This window comes from Ceratotherium simum, chromosome 1 (assembly GCF_057802395.1).
Source record: "Ceratotherium simum simum isolate JZ-2026a chromosome 1, ASM5780239v1, whole genome shotgun sequence".
Lineage (NCBI taxonomy): Eukaryota > Metazoa > Chordata > Mammalia > Perissodactyla > Rhinocerotidae > Ceratotherium > Ceratotherium simum.
The window spans coordinates 110629188-110641773 of NC_141900.1; the positions used below are offsets into that span (position 1 = coordinate 110629188).

General features: G+C 39.1%; 1 protein-coding gene across 5 annotated transcripts in view; it reads left to right on the forward strand.

Annotated features, from left to right (window-relative positions):
* DYNC2I1 (dynein 2 intermediate chain 1) overlaps positions 1-12586 on the forward strand; it is a 66613-nt gene that overhangs the window by 28121 nt on the left and 25906 nt on the right. For all 5 annotated transcript variants that reach the window (XM_087433869.1, XM_087433849.1, XM_014787589.2 and 2 more), the window contains 4 exons: positions 976-1078; positions 9313-9442; positions 10914-11025; positions 11966-12054. In XM_087433869.1, coding sequence (XP_087289995.1) covers positions 976-1078; positions 9313-9442; positions 10914-11025; positions 11966-12054 — 434 coding nt within the window. The remainder of the gene's footprint in view (positions 1-975; positions 1079-9312; positions 9443-10913; positions 11026-11965; positions 12055-12586) is intronic.

Below are 12586 nucleotides of genomic sequence, written 5' to 3' on the forward strand. Positions count from 1 at the left end.
CTCTTAGTATTTATATGGGGCTTTACAGCTGGCAGAATACTTCTCATGAACACGACCTGCTTTAATCCTCATAACAGCCCTGTGTGGTAGACGTTCTGACAAGTGAGGAAGTGGAGGTGCACAGATGGACAGCCTGCTCACAGTCACAGAGCAAGTAATGGCAGAACTGGGCCTTGAACTCGGGTCTTCCAGCCCAGATCTGGGTGTTCCTTCTGTCCTGCTGGCCTTGTGGATTTGATAAAACTGTAGGAAGGCTGGATTGCTCATGCTCTTTTGATGAGTTCAAACACATATCCAAAGGGAATGAGAAGATAGATCAAGGTACAATTAAATAAATACATACACAAATATGTGGGTAAATGCGTACAGGAAGCCACAGGAAGCCCCGCCTCCGGGGGGGAGGCGAAGTGAGGACCGTCCTGTCTGCAGGAGGGTGGTGAGTGGAGCTGTTCGTTGTGATAGAAGCCTTTTAAGCCAGTGCTGTAAGTGCTCACCAGTCTGCCCACATCTCTGCACACTGTAAAGTCTCTGATGAAACGCACGCCTGCATTGCCATTGTTTTCTGTCTTTGACATAGTGAATGACTGCTCCAGTATTAACTTGTGTCTGTTTCTGTGTTTTAGCTATTTTGTATATTCATGTCCCAATTCCCTTACTAGAGGATAAATTTTTTTGGAGGGGGGATGGGGAAAGTGAGGTGGGAGCGTAAGACTGTATCTTATATGAATTATTAAATATTTCTGAAAATTTTAATAGTGTGATTGGCACATATACAGTAAATTTTGCTTTGTTGCCTGAAGGTTTTAGATGAAATAAGCAGAAGCAGATCGTGGAAGACTATCATTGTTATCATTAGCTGTGTGTAAAGACCTTATTGAGTATCATTGTTATATATGCTTCTAATTGTTCTACTTTTGAGTTTTTTGCTTGAAAGAAATATTTCAGTTTCAGAAAAATAGATTTTTTTTTGTACAGATGCAAACAATTCCCCTTCCAGAGCCCCTGTTTGTGGAATTTTTGTGGATTTTGCAAGAGCCTCACACCGTCAAAGGAGTCGGACTCAGGCCTTTAAGCAAAAGTAGGTGTATTGGGAAATTTGTGAAAGGTATTATGGAGTTTTAATATACTTACCTTCAACATACTTTAAAAAAATAGCTTTGCATTTTATTTTCACTGCTGACTGTTTAGGCGCATTCTTTAATTTGTACTACATTTCTTGGTGTTCACCTATTCTGTTAATAGTGCAGTTGTGTGCGCTGCTGTTCACTAGATTCTGGAGTTACCCTGGGAGTCACACCCTGTTTGAGCTGAGGCAGAATCACGATCCCACATTCACAAAGCTGGTGGCCGGAAGCCCGCGTCAGCAGAGAGTGGCCTGGCCCACGCTGCGTCTGTGTGTCGCTCCTGCTCGAGGTGCAGTTAGCGTCACTCAGCGCTGGGACAGCCCTGCAGGCTGAGTGTTGCTGTCTGTTTTCAGATGAGGACGTGCTGGAGGAATTCTTAATGGTCAAGAGTGCTACAGTCAGTAACACGCGTGAAGTGCTTATTTTTCTTACGAGCCCTGGGCACTGTGCTTCCCAAGTGGAATTACCTCCGTAGGTCCTCACAGCCCCATTTATAGATGAGGAAGGGAGGCTCGAGGGCGACGTCTGGGGAATGTGGAGCTGAGTTTTGAACTCAGGGCTACCAGACGTCAAAGTCCGCCTTCCAGTTACCGTAAGTTTAGGAATTTATGCGAGTCAAAGATAGAGTCTCCAGTTAAGGGTGTACCATGTGAAACCCAAATAAGATTTAGGAGTAAGTGTAAACGTTAAACTTGTTTTTAACAAGTGGGTTTAAAATCCATCATATCATCTAGCTCAGTCCATGGCCTAGTAAGAACTCAGTAAATTTTGCTAAATGAACAGATAAATCATTAATAATAAAAGTAACAATTTTCACAGCATTTTTGTTGTCCTTATATTTTGGGCCTCCTGTTGAGATGGTAAAACCAGTTTCTGCCACTATGGCTAGGGTTTTTTTTTTTTAACCTAATTCAAGTCTCAGAAACTACGTATGGTTTAACACAATTTTTGTAAACTCAGAAACAATCAAAACCACGTAGTATGTTGTTTAAGCATGTATAATATGAGATAAAATTATATTTTAAAAAGCAAGAAAATGGTAATTACCAAATTCCGGGTAGTGCTTGTCGTGAAAGGGCCCTGAGTGGGTACGGGTTGTCGGTCTTTTTCTGGTTCTGGTCTTGGGCCCTGGGTCCCAGGATGTTAACTGTATTATGATATGTAAAGTGTAAGTATATTACATGAATTATTTTGAATCAAAAATTATATTAAAGGTTTTAAAAGAAAAATTTAAAAATTTAAAAGCTGAAACATGAATGGATTGATGATAAATGAGAATCAAAAGTTTTTGAGGAAAATATAGGAGTACTTTATAGGATCATGGGTGGGTCCTGTCATTTATATCTCTGTGTGTTGTAAGGAAATAAAGGTACAAAGAAGAAAAATGTAAACTGTTGAGCACTTGTGCTAGATGTAAATTTAGTAAATTAATTAGAAATTTGGGGGAAAATAGATACCTGCTTCACAGTATACCGAAGATAAATTCAGATGGAGTGAAAAGATAAATGAATAAAAGAGTACAGGTAATATAAGTAACTATTTCAGTGATAGGAAAGGACTTTCTAAGAATAAAAGCAAATAAAAAATAAAATATTAAATTTCTATAAGGTACAGTAGTCCATGAATTTGACAAAATTTAAAGGTAATTAACCACTTGAGAAAACATATTTGCAAAAATGATAGAGGTTTACTATCCCTAATGCATAAAATGTTTTTATAATTTAGTAAGCAAAGCTAAATATCCCTAGTTAAAAATGGGCAGAGGTCATGTAAGCCTGGAGATCCAGGCAGTGACACAGAAACTGAATGAGTGTTTAAACACAAGGCTGTGATGCCGGGGGTTATCACACAGGTGTTGGGAAGGCTGAGGAGCTAAGCAGGGGCAGGAGGCAGCCTGCTCCTCAGCCAGACAGGGAGTGGGGACCAGCCGCCCAAGCCAGGGAGGGAGAGAAACAGTGTGTTACTCTGTCTTACCTGCTTCCCTGGACCTTCCCCCAGAGGGACCCCGGGTGGTAAGACACACAGCTAATTCCCAGTAGAAGAAATTAGGCTGTCAGTGAATATGTGAAAATACGTCCTACTAAAAGCAACTGTAAAAGCTGGATTAAAAAAAAAAGCTGATCGAAGCCACTGAGAGAAACCAAGACAGCCAGGACTTGAGACCAAGGTACTGGAGAGACAGGACACGTCCAGATGATCCCCACATTCCACCCCCGGGACTTGCTGCTGTCTTTCCCAAGGCAGACCTTAAACAGAAAGTGGTGGCCTAGAACTTGTGACATTCTCACAGGGCTGGGGAGACAAACATTCCAGTTTCCCTGATAACAATCCCAGGCTGTAGTTGAGACCTCTGCTCTAGGAAAAGGGCGAATCAGAAGTGGACCAGATCTCACAAACCCCGAAACCGAGCCCTGCTTAGCTCAGTGTGATCTGCCTGTGCTCTGCCTCCCAGGAGAAAAGTAAATATTTTTTGGAGAAAAATGACAGTATTCAGAGTTTCTACAATTTTTCCTATCCAGTGCTTGATATTCAATAAATTACTAGGCATACTAGGAATTAGAATCAAATAACCAAAAACTAAGAGAAAAAACAAAGAGTAGTAATAGACCTGTATGTGATCTTGATAGTGCAGTTATCAGTTATGGATTTTGTAATAGTGATGAGTAATATGTTGAAGAAAACAGATGTAAAAAGATGAATTTCAACACAACACTGAAATCTATGAGAGAATCAAGGAAATTCTGGAACCCTCCCCACAAAATAAACTGAAATGAAGATTTCAGTAGGTAAGTTTAACAGCAAGTTACTAGAGATGATAAGATTGATGAACCAGAAGAGAGGACGGTAGAAGGTGTTCAGACTGAAGCACAGAGATAAAGAAGGGTGGAAGTATACAGAGAATACTGTAAGAGCTGTGTGAGAGTGAGAACAAAAATAACCTAACATACGTATAAGTAGCGTTGCAGAAAGAGAAGAGAAGGATTGGGGCAGAAGCAATGTTTGAACACATACTGCCTGGGAACTTTTCAGAAGTGATGAAAGCTGTCAAACTACAACTTAAAGAGACTCAAGAAGGATAAATACAAATACCAAAAATATAAACAAAGTTCATCTAGACACCATATACTCAAACTGCTGAAACCAGAGATAGAGAAAAAAATCTTAAAAACAGCTGGAGTGGGGTGGGGAAGACCCATTACCTTAAAAGGAGTTACAGTAAGACTTAAAGCTAAATGTTCAAAGGAAACAGTGTAAACCAGAGACAATGACAAATATGTTTAAAATGCTGAAAAAAAATTGCTGCTAAGAATTTGTACCTAGTAAATAATATTCTTTAAAATGAAAGCAAAAGGTAGCCATTTTCATACCCACAAAAGCCATGAGGACTCATTGCCAGCAGACCTACACTAAAAGAAACAGTTAAAGGAGTTTTTCAGGCAGAAGGAAATTGACCCCAGATGAAAACACAGAAACCTGAAGGAAACAGTGGCGAAGGGAAGGATCAGGGTGTGGTGAATAGGAATTAATGCTGACTGCAAAAAGCAGTAACAGTAACATCTTCTGGGATTTAAATGTATTTGAAATTAAATTACTTCACAATGTAGTACAGTCATGCACCCCATAACAACGTTTCAGTCAATGATGGACTGGATATACGATGTTGATCCCATAAGATTAGTACCATAGGTGTGTAGTGGGCTATACCATCTAGGTTTGTGTAAGTACACTCTATGATGTTTGCACAACCATGAAGTCGCTTAACAATGCATTTCTCAGAATGTGTCCTCCTTGTTAAGTGACACGTGACTGTATTAGAATTGGGGCAGAGGAAGGGGGGCTAATAAATTATGTAAGGTCCTGTCAGGAAGAGGTGAAAGTACTTAATGTAAGGTAGATTTTAAGAGATCAGGAATGCATGTTGAAATATCTAGGGTAACCATTAAGAGATAGTGCAAAAAATTTATATCTAAGAAGACAGTGGAGGAGTAAATGGAATAATAAAAAATACATGGTTAATCAAAAAGTAGGCAAGAAAGGTGAAACATAGGAACAAAGGACCTATGGAACAAATAGAAAACAGGAATATGGTGGATTAAACCAGAATCTATCAGTAATTACATTCTATGTTAACAGACTAAACAATTCAATTGAAAGAGAAAGATTGTACCACTGGAGAAAAAATAATTCAAGTATATGTTACTTTCAAGAGACAAACCTTATATATTAGGACATAGAAAGGCTGAAAATAAAAGGATGGAAAAAAATATACCAAGCAAATAGTAACCAAAATAATGCTGATGTCACTAATATCAGACGAAGAAAACTTGAAACCAAGAAGATTACTGGAAATTAAGTCACTTCATAATGATAAAAGGGTCAGTTCAACAGATCAATCTAACAGTCCTCCTCTGTATGAACCCAATACTAGAGTTACAAAATATGTAAAGCAAAACGTGACATAACTAAAAGGAGAAAGACATTTACAAACACAGATGGAGATTTTTAACATACCCCTCTTAGTAGCTGATAGAAATTTAGTGGGGACAAAAATTTAGTGGAGATATATAAGATTTGAACAATGTGGTTAACAAACTACACCTAACATACATTGAAAATTATGCCCAGCAACTGCAATATCCATATTCTTTTCAAGTACACATGGAACTTTTCTCAAAAAGATCATATGCTGTGGACATGGGATTGAAATGATAGAGTATGTTTTCTGACCACAGTGGAATTAAGCTAGAAATTAATAATACAAAGGTAATTAGAAAATTCCCAAAAGTTTGAAAATTAAGTAGTATATTTTTTAATAAACTGAGTCAAAGAAGAAATCACACGTAATTAGAACCTGTTTTTTAACAGTGATAATGAAAATCAGCATTTGAAAACCTGTGGGATGCAGCTAAAGCTATACTAAGGGACATATTAGAAAAGGAAAAGGCTGAAAATTGGTGGTCTAAACATCTATCTCAAGAGACCAGAAAAAGAAGAGTAAGTTAGAAATTAAAAGGAATGAAATAATAAAAGAGCAGAAATCTATAAAATTGAAGGAATTCACAATAAATTCAACAGAGCCAAAATTGATTCTTTGAAAACATTAATAAAATTTATATACCCCTAGGAAGTCTGACCAAGGGATAAAAAGAGAGAAAGCAAGACACAAGTAATAAATGGCAAGAATGAAAACAGGGACACTACTACAGATTTCACAAACATTAAAAAGATAATAAGATGGTATTATGAACAACTTTATGTCAATAAAAATTTAAATGAATCAGCTCTTGGGAAACACAGCTTATCACAGTAGATTCAAGAAGCAGTAGAAAAGTTGAATTGTTCTATATCGATTAAGTATATTTTAATACATAAATAACCTTCCCACAAATTAAACTACAGGTGTAGATGGTTTGTCCATTAAAGGCTTCGAAACGTTTGAGGAAGAAATAACTCCTGGCTTCACGAATTCCAGAGACTAGAATAAGAGGCCACACTTTCCAACCTTTTTTATGAGGCTAGCCAAACTTTGATACCAAAATTTAATAAGGACTTTAGAAGAGAGAATTATAGATCAATATTTCTTATAAATGTATACACAAATATCCTTAATAAAACATTAGCTAATTGAATCCAATGGTACCTAAAAAGAGTAATACCTAATAATTAGGAATGCAAGGTTGGTTTAACATTGAAAAGTTAATCCATGTTATTCATTACCTTAATAGAATAAAGGAGAAAAACTATATAGTCATCTTAATAGATGCAGAAAAAAAAAATTCAGTACTCATTCATGATAAAAATTCTTAGCAAACTAGGACTAAAGGGAACTTGCTTTATCTGATAAAGCATATCTACCAAAATTCTACAACTAACATTATACGTGCTGGTGAAAAGCTTTTCCTTTCAGATCTGGAATGAGCCATGGATGTCTACCATCATCACTTCTATACAACATAGTAAAAGATCCCAGCCAGTGCAATAAGGCAGGAAAAAGGAAAGTTGTAAGGATTAGAAAGAAAAAAACAAAACAATGATTTATTATTCAATGCAACATAAATATGTACATAGAAATTTTTAAAATCTACTGATAAGCTTTTAGAATTTATGAATAAATGTGAATAATGAATGAATTTATCAGAGATGCTAAATAAAAAGTCAATATACAATAATCAATTGTGTTTCTGTATACTAGCAACTAAAAAATATTAAAATGTCACCATTTACAATAGGATTAGGATGAATGTAATGCAAGATGTACAAGACCCCAACATAGAAAACTTATAAACATTATTGAAATTCAAGAAGACCTAAATAAATGGGTGGCATATCATGTTCGTGAATTGGAAGTCTTAATATAGCAAAAATATCAGTTTCTCTCAAAGAGACACAATGGTATTCCAATAAAAATCTCAGCAGGATGTGTGTGTGTGTGTGTGTGTGTGTGTGTGTGTGTGTAAATTAACATGCTGATTTTAAAACTTATGTGGAAATGCAAAGGGTCAAGAGTAGTGCAGACAGTCTTGAAGAAGAAAAGATTATAAGACTTAAGCTCAGATATCAAGATTTATTGTAAAGCTACAGTAATTAAAACTGTGTTCTTGTCACATGGATAGTCAGAGACACCAGTGTACAGAGTCGAGTCCAGAGGCAGGTTTGAATGTAGGCCACCTGATTGAGGCATTGCCACTGCAGTGTAGTGGAGAAAGGCTGATCTTTTGGTGAGTGATGCCGGAACAATCAGGTATGTATGGAAACAAGGACCCCTGAACCCCTACCTCACACCACCCACAATCAGTGAGTGACCATGGAAAGTGGTAGGGTTCATGTGTTGGAGGTGCCATGTGGTTGAAGAAATTTTGCAGATGTAGGACTGGAGGTAAAAAGTTGGGGCCCAGCCCTGGTGGCCTAGTGGTTGAGTTTGGTGCGCTCTGCTTCGGCTGCTTGGGTTTGGTTTCCAGGCGTGGACCTATACCACTTGTCTGTCAGTGGCCATGCTGTGGCGGTGGCTCACATACAAAATGAGGAAGATTGGCAACAGATGTTAGCTCAGGGCAAATCTTCCCCAGCAAAAAAAAAAAGTTGGAAAGATAGGCGATGGTGTTCAGAGAATATTATGGGAAGGTGGCAGTTATTGTAAAGACCCTGAGAGTGAGTGGAAAAGGAAGGGGAGAGCAAATCAATTTATCAAGATGCCTGAATGTTGGAAGGATCATTCACTCACTCATTCAACACATATTGCTTGAGCACCAGCTATGCGGAAATCATAGTAAATGAAAGACATAAAACTGGCTGCTCATGCAGGGCTGTGCAGGGCTTATATTCCAGTGGGGGGTGACACACAGGGAATACAGGGACTGATCCCTGGGTGTCTGGAAGAAAAGGAGAGACCAGTTCAGGCGATTTGTGAGGCCAGAGGAAAACCAAGGGCATGCAGTGTTTTGGAAGCCTCTTCGGGGAAGAGGGGCAGACAGTGGTGTCAGATGCTGCTGTGGTCAAGTCCTATGGGAAACAGGTCTCTCATAGCCTCAAGAAGAGTGGGCTGAAAAGGGAGGCACCCCTGACAAGCTGTGTTGTCTGGCTCCGGCCCAGGTGACGTCACAAAAATGGAATCCTTCTAGTCAAGACATCAATTCATGAGATAAAGTGAATTGCTTTCCATGAAAATTCTAGGCGTACATACATTATAGCTTTATTTTGTGTTAACCTCAGGTGCGCTGAATTAGAATAATCAAAAATTTGGTTCAAGGTACCCTGACATCGTTCGTCCATGGGTGACTGTCTTTTTTTTTGTGTGTGAGGAAGATCAGCCCTGAGCTAAGATCCATGCCAATCCTCCTCTTTTTGCTGAGGAAGACTGGCCCTGAGCTAACATCCGTGCCCATCTTTCTCCACTTTATGTGGGATGCTGCCACAGCATGGCCTGACAAGCAGTGTGTCAGTGCGCGCCCAGGATCCGAACCGAGGCCATCAGCAGTGGAGCGCGCACACTTGACCACTACGCTGTGGGGCTGGCACCAATGGGTGACTGTCTTATTTTTAACTGTTAAATGCCTCAGACTCACACCCAAACAGAAATTGGGTCCTTGATGACAACCTACATCTGATCATCAGGTTTCTACACTTTCCCTATATTTCCCTTGTATATTGTTCATTTTAACTTTTCTCTTGTTTCCAATTTATTTTGAAGGACTCGCAGCACAAAACTGCTTCGGCTTATTGACTTAGATTTTTCATACACTCTGTCTATCCTGGATCTACCACCAGTAAATGAATATGACATGTATATCAGAAACTTTGGGAAAAAAAATACCAAGCAGGTTAGTACAAGGAGTCTTAACTAAGTGACACAATGCAAGTAAAGTACAATGAGGTGAATTTATGCCATGTACCGTATCTTCTGGAAGATTAGTCCTTGGGACTGATGTGTGGAGGATATAGGCTTGAGGAAAAAGGGAACCCCTCACATGGTGCTGGTTGGGCTGGAGAAATTATGCACATGTTCACAGATGCTCCCAAGGCTCCTGAGCAGGGATGGATGGCCCATGTGGATGGAATGGGGCACACTGCCAGACTCTGAGGACAGCTTCTTGAAGAGCAGATGATTTATTGAAAGTCGAGCAGAAGGTCACATTTGGATCCCTTGCTTGGGATCCTGGTGAGGGTGCAGCAACCCTACACATCTGCATGAAATCCTACAATGCAAAGGTCTCCAAGCACTGCCCACACAGTGCTTCCTGGACTCCCTATGGTCTGGACTCACCTTTGTATCCATCAAATCTGCTCCATTCTACCCCCCGACCCACAGGTCCCTCAGTGTGCCAGGCCCTCCCTCATCCACCTGTGTTTCTCTGTTACCTTTTAGGCCCTCCCTCATCCACCTGTGTTTCTCTGTTACCTTCTAGGCCCTCCCTCATCCACTTGTGTTTCTCTGTTACCTTCTAGGCCCTCCCTCATCCACCTGTGTTTCTCTGTTACCTTCCATGTCCCTTCTGATCCACCTGTGTTTCTCTCTTACCTCGCTTATGTCCATCCTCCCCTTCTCTCATCTACGTGTCTGTTTCTCTATCCATGGCCTCTTCTCTAGGTGAAATCTTCCCAAATGACTCATACTGAATTCTCTCTTATCCCATAGTTGCTACAATCTATCCCATACAATTTTGTACTTCCCTGTAATATTTCCAGTCATTAATTTTGTGATAGTCCCAAACAAGACTAAAGTTTTTGAAGTCAGGGACCATCTCGCGTTTTGCTGGTGTCTCTAATAGTGGCATCAATCAACATACTCTTGGGTACATTCAATCCATAATACTCTTACAATAGGAAGAAGGTCACAGGGTGAAACTCAAGAAGCTGACAGATTAGTCCTGGCTTTGTAGTGACTCACTGTGACCTTGAGTAGATTATCTAACTTGTTTTCCTTATCTCAAAGCTCTTAGTGACAAAACTGTCTTTAGAAGCATGTACCTTTTTGAAATAAAAAAATTGTGTTTGGTTTTGCAAAGCCAGTATGTTCTAGGAGAACAGGATGTTGTTGGGCTAGGTGGTAGTATTTTCAAACCAAAGCTAAATAGTTTGACGTGACTTTTTAAAAACACTTTTGAAAATTAGGCTTATATATATCAAACACTTATGACACAAGCAGTCTTTGCATGATTGTCATTTATGCTATGATACTTATTTTTGTCAATAAAGTTATTAACTTTAAAGATTTTGTTTTTCTTTTCAGTAATGAGAAATTGCTCTAAAGTTGAGACCCAGTGCTAATTCTAGCACACCTTTGTTTTTAAGGCATATGTTCAGTATAATGAAGATAATGTTGAAAGAGATGTTCAGACTGAAGAGATAGAGACAAGGGAAGTGTGGACCCAGCATCCAGGAGAAGGCACGGCTGTGTCTGGGGGTAAATGGCTGTTTGCTCTTGACTACTGACAGTTGAATGTCTGTTTTATTTTTGGTGTCATGTTTATTACCTTTCTTGTTCTTTCCTGTTATATCTTTCTCTTGGGTGTGGATCTTAGTATGTGACTGTGGAAATACCCAGTATTCTTTACAGGAGCAAACTAGCTTTTATGAACCACTAACATTAGCGCTGAGCTAGAGGCCTGGTCACAGCCCTGACCAGGGTTTGTAACACTTTTATTCCAAAATGTAAGGAAAAGAGTCCACGTTCTAAGCAAGCACTTTACAAATGGGCTTCTGGAATGCTCTCTGCTATTAAGTTGAGGACAGTTTGTTTTCATTAATAGAGAATTTTCATATTTTAAGTACAGTTTCCGGACATGTTGCATCAGTGTAGACGGAAGGCCCCTGGAATACACAGTGTTCTGCTTACACTGGGTTCTCTCCAGTTATTTATAGGCTAAATATTACTTTACTAGCTGATTGTTTATTCTGAGAAATTGTCTCTGTGTGGCAGGGAATCCTTTTACTCCCTTTCCTCAGGGAAGCCTCACCCTAAGAAAGTAATATACCTAAACGTGTCACTTACGTAATAGTTAAATCGATGCCTTTAACTATTTTGCTTAATGCATTTAAATAGGATCCCATTTACAGACTTTCTATAAAACAAAATGTTATTGTTTTTGAAGAAATCGCAAGTAGATCTAGAGAATAAAATGTAAACTTTCTGACTTTCCTTCCAGGGCTCTTAAGAGTCTGTTTGTAACACCTCTGAACTCTAAGGTGTGTAATGTGTGACTGTTTTAGAGTCAACCTGTTTTTTTTTTTTTTTTATTGAGGTAACATTGATTTATAACATTATATAAATTTCAGGTGTACATCATTATATTTTGATTTCTGTGTAGACCTGGTTGTTTTATCTAACTTATTTTTTCTTTTAGGCAGTGAGAGTACAGATCTTTCTGATGCTGCAGTTGTACCAAAGGTTGACACGCCAAGACTGTCCAGCTTTCTTCGGGCAGCTTGCCAGGTACGCTCTGTGATGTGTGTCTGTCCACAATCATTAAGCTCTTGTGTGCAGTAACTGTGTGTAGCTACAAGTACTGTCTGTGTATTTGGATTATATACCTTAATATTAATCACTTACATTTTAAAATAAATATAGACTAAAAAAAGGCATATTAAGTTGGCAAGGCAAGCATACATATAGGGTATTTGAAAGTAATAAACTCATGATTTTAAAACTGGTTGTGGGGCCGGCCCCGTGGCTTAGCGGTTGAGTGCTCGCGCTCCGCTGCTGGCGGCCCGGGTTCGGATCCCGGGCGAGCACCGACGCACCGCTTCTCCGGCCATGCTGAGGCCGCGTCCCACATACAGCAACTAGAATGGATGTGCAACTACGACATACAACTATCTACTGGGGCTTTCGGGGAAAAATAAATAAATAAAATCTTTAAAACTGGTTGTGAAAATTTTCAAAATACATACAAAGATAAAGGGAACAGCATGGTGAACCCTGAGTATTTCAATAGTTATCAGTTTATGACTGATTTATCTCATCT